Here is a 3,034-nt window from a genome sequence, read left to right as displayed (position 1 = left end):
TTCATTGTTGAATGACGCAGAAAAAAATATTTTCCCCAATTAACAGCACAAAACATAAAACGCATTTTAATTATTACCCGGTGGGCTTCGTGAAAAAAAAGTAGCGTGGTGTAAGCTAGCACTGTGTTGTGATGCATTTAAACGACGTCCAAACACCACTGCGGGGGCAATAAAACGCGCGTTAACCAATAGAGCTTCTAAATGATCCAGACCGCCTAATGTTAGCACCAAAGCAAGCTAACAAATAACACTAATGAAAACAGAGCCTTCAAATTACAACGCTGCAGTGGTACGAGAAAGAAAACAGAAGACTGCTGGAAAAACGTCATATTTTCTCCGAGGAACTAGCTAAAGTCAGCTAACCGTTAGCTATACATTTAAACGGGTTGCCAACATGCTTTTAAAGATACAGAGACAATTATAGGTTTAAACAGTCACATCGTATCATTGATCTATCGCTCTGAGGGGTCATGCCAAGATTGTATTTATCATTTAACGTTATTTGCTCGGTAAAGAATGAATGACTCAGCTTGGAAGTACCACTATTAAAGGGGGAGGTGGCCATTTTCGAGTGACGGTGTTAGCTAGTCCATGGTATTGAGCTCTGTTGTCAGACTTTGGCTCCCTTCCCTAGCTAGCTAACTGACGCTGAACTAATGAATACAGAGAAGAAAGTACCCCTGGAACCCCAATTCCATTCACATTACATGTACATCCCGTTAAACTGGTTACATGCCACAAACGAACTGCGGGAATAACGCCAAGCATGTGCCCTGCGTTCTAGTCCACGTTTCCTTCTGCTGCTAAGGGGCTGACGCCGGAGACATTAAAAGATAACAAACCTCGGGATGGTACGGAGGTCCCCGGTTCCTTTGGTCTCATCCTGTCGAGAGAACCACACCTCCAACAGCTTCTCGGTCCCCTCGAAGAAATGTGCACCGTTATCTTCCATCATGAGACAACAGACACCCAGCAACAAATATTAAACTTCGGTTGTAATGTTTACAACTTGATTAATCCTTCTTAGATCGGTTATAATTTATTGAGGTACAGTCCTTTAAGCAATCCAGGTGGTGATTTTCTTGAGTTACCGTCTTCCCTTTTGCAGAGAATACCGTTAGCGAGTGCTAGCTAATATCGCCGGCCATACTGTGGAGAGCACTGAATGAAGACGGCGTGGTGAATTTATATGCTAGCCATATTTACGTCAGTCTTGCGTTCAGCCAATCAGGTCACAGGGTTCTGTCTTGTGGTATGTGATTGGTTCGAGGGCCGATCACTCATTGAAAACAGAGGTTTTCTCCAGTGACGTCCGGAGCGTGCCACACTGTGCCTCTATACAAACCAACACAGTAGATTACCGGGCACCCAGATGGCTCAGCTGGTAGAGCGGGCATCCATATATATAGAGAGGGTTTCTCCTCGCAGCAGGCCCGACTCCGACCTGCGGCCCTTTGCTGCATGTCGTCTCCCCTTTCATGTCTTCTGTTGTCCTTTCAACGTAAAGGCTGAAAATGGCACCAAAAAAAAAAGACATTAGATTACACTACAGACTACATTTTAGAAGGATATTGTGACTGATATTTGATATTATGATTATGGATATTATGATATAAACCAGTAAGTGATGTTCATGTAAGTCCCTATTTAAAAACGTGGGACTATTTTATCTATGTATCGTATAAAAACTATGTTTTAGAGTTCCAATGTGCTTGGGCAAATTTCTTGTACACATATGAATTAACTGTGTGAATACTTTGTTCCTGCCATGTACCATTTTACGGTTGTAATGTATGTATTAATAATGTATAAAGTATTATTTATTTATTTTTTTACTCCATGTTGCCATTAACAAAAACACAATTTTCACTTCGAATTATACGTGAAAAAAATATTAGCATACCACACATAGAGTATAAATAATAATAATAATAATAATAATTACTATAAAATGAGCATGCCCATTGCAGTTGACGAAAATATATAACGACCATTTGCTTTTTTTATCAGCATTATCATTGTAAATGCACACTTCTATAAGTAACTCCATTTAGCAACCAAATAAAAAAACATATGTGTTAGATCCTGCTTTAGAAATTACCATTCTTAATACTAAATAAAAAATGAAGGTGCCAACAGGGCGTTTGTAATTTTGCTCTCAATTTACACCTTTTTTGATAATAAAACACAACAGTATTTTCAGAGGAATAATTTATTTTCTTTAAAGATGTAATGTATTTGTTGTATTATCTTGATAATATTTGGTATATACAGTATGTTATGAAATTAACGCCATTAACAGTTCAGGGATTATAAAAACATTTCTTAATATAATGTATATTTAAAGATTATAAAGTAGCCTATATACTTTAAAAGGAACAACAACACTATTGGTACACCATGAAATCCAAACCAGCGTTCATGAGAACGCAAAGAGCAACAAACCACAGCGAGAAACGCGGGTTGTAGTTTCCTACTTTTTCCGCTTTCTAGGCGGCGAACCGCGGCGCCTGCTCAAAAGAACTATTATTCCCAGCGAGCCCTGCGCGCCAATTAGAAACGTCAACGAGCCAGTGAACATTAAGCGGAGCAGACCAAAATCCCAAACAAGGAAATGGTGGGGGAATAAAACGACCAGATTATTTAATTAATGCATGTAATAATTAATATTTTATTTTATTGTAAATTAAGACGTATTTATGGGTTGAAATGGATTACGACTTCAAAACAAAGCTGGCGGCCGAGAGAGAGAGAGTGGAAGATCTGTTCGAATATGAAGGTTGCAAAGTGGGTCGAGGCACCTACGGGCACGTTTATAAAGCTAAACGCAAAGACGGGTAAGATAACCGTGAACGTTATTGTTGTACTGACATGGAGCTGACTGCACGGTGCATTTGCTATTGACACCTTGGTTGTGTGTTAACCGGGGCGTTAGATTTGGACCTCCCCGAAACGATAACCCGTGTCTCTGTGTTTTTGTTTTCATGTAACGCACTCACTCACTCACTCACCAACGGTTCCCCCCCCCCCCCCC

At 39.9% G+C, this 3,034-nt stretch overlaps 2 protein-coding genes across 4 annotated transcripts in view; one reads left to right on the top strand and one right to left on the bottom strand.

Annotated features, from left to right (window-relative positions):
* Positions 1-1,162, bottom strand: part of amd1 (adenosylmethionine decarboxylase 1) — a 26,268-nt gene extending 25,106 nt beyond the window's left edge. The window contains exon 1 of the mRNA XM_032542472.1: positions 843-1,162. Within this exon, the coding sequence (XP_032398363.1) occupies positions 843-955 (113 nt within the window). The 5' untranslated portion in view covers positions 956-1,162. The remainder of the gene's footprint in view (positions 1-842) is intronic.
* A 1,407-nt stretch (positions 1,163-2,569) lies between these two features.
* Positions 2,570-3,034, top strand: part of cdk19 (cyclin dependent kinase 19) — a 72,635-nt gene continuing 72,170 nt past the window's right edge. For 2 of the 3 annotated variants that reach the window (XM_032542446.1, XM_032542445.1), the window contains exon 1: positions 2,570-2,837. In XM_032542446.1, the coding sequence (XP_032398337.1) occupies positions 2,710-2,837 (128 nt within the window). In that variant the 5' untranslated portion in view covers positions 2,570-2,709. The remainder of the gene's footprint in view (positions 2,838-3,034) is intronic. The other variant, XM_032542448.1, reaches the window with a different exon arrangement.

This window comes from Etheostoma spectabile, chromosome 18, assembly GCF_008692095.1.
Source record: "Etheostoma spectabile isolate EspeVRDwgs_2016 chromosome 18, UIUC_Espe_1.0, whole genome shotgun sequence".
NCBI lineage: Eukaryota > Metazoa > Chordata > Actinopteri > Perciformes > Percidae > Etheostoma > Etheostoma spectabile.
The sequence above is the reverse complement of the archived record's forward strand: the minus strand, read 5'-3'. Positions and strand labels throughout refer to the sequence as shown.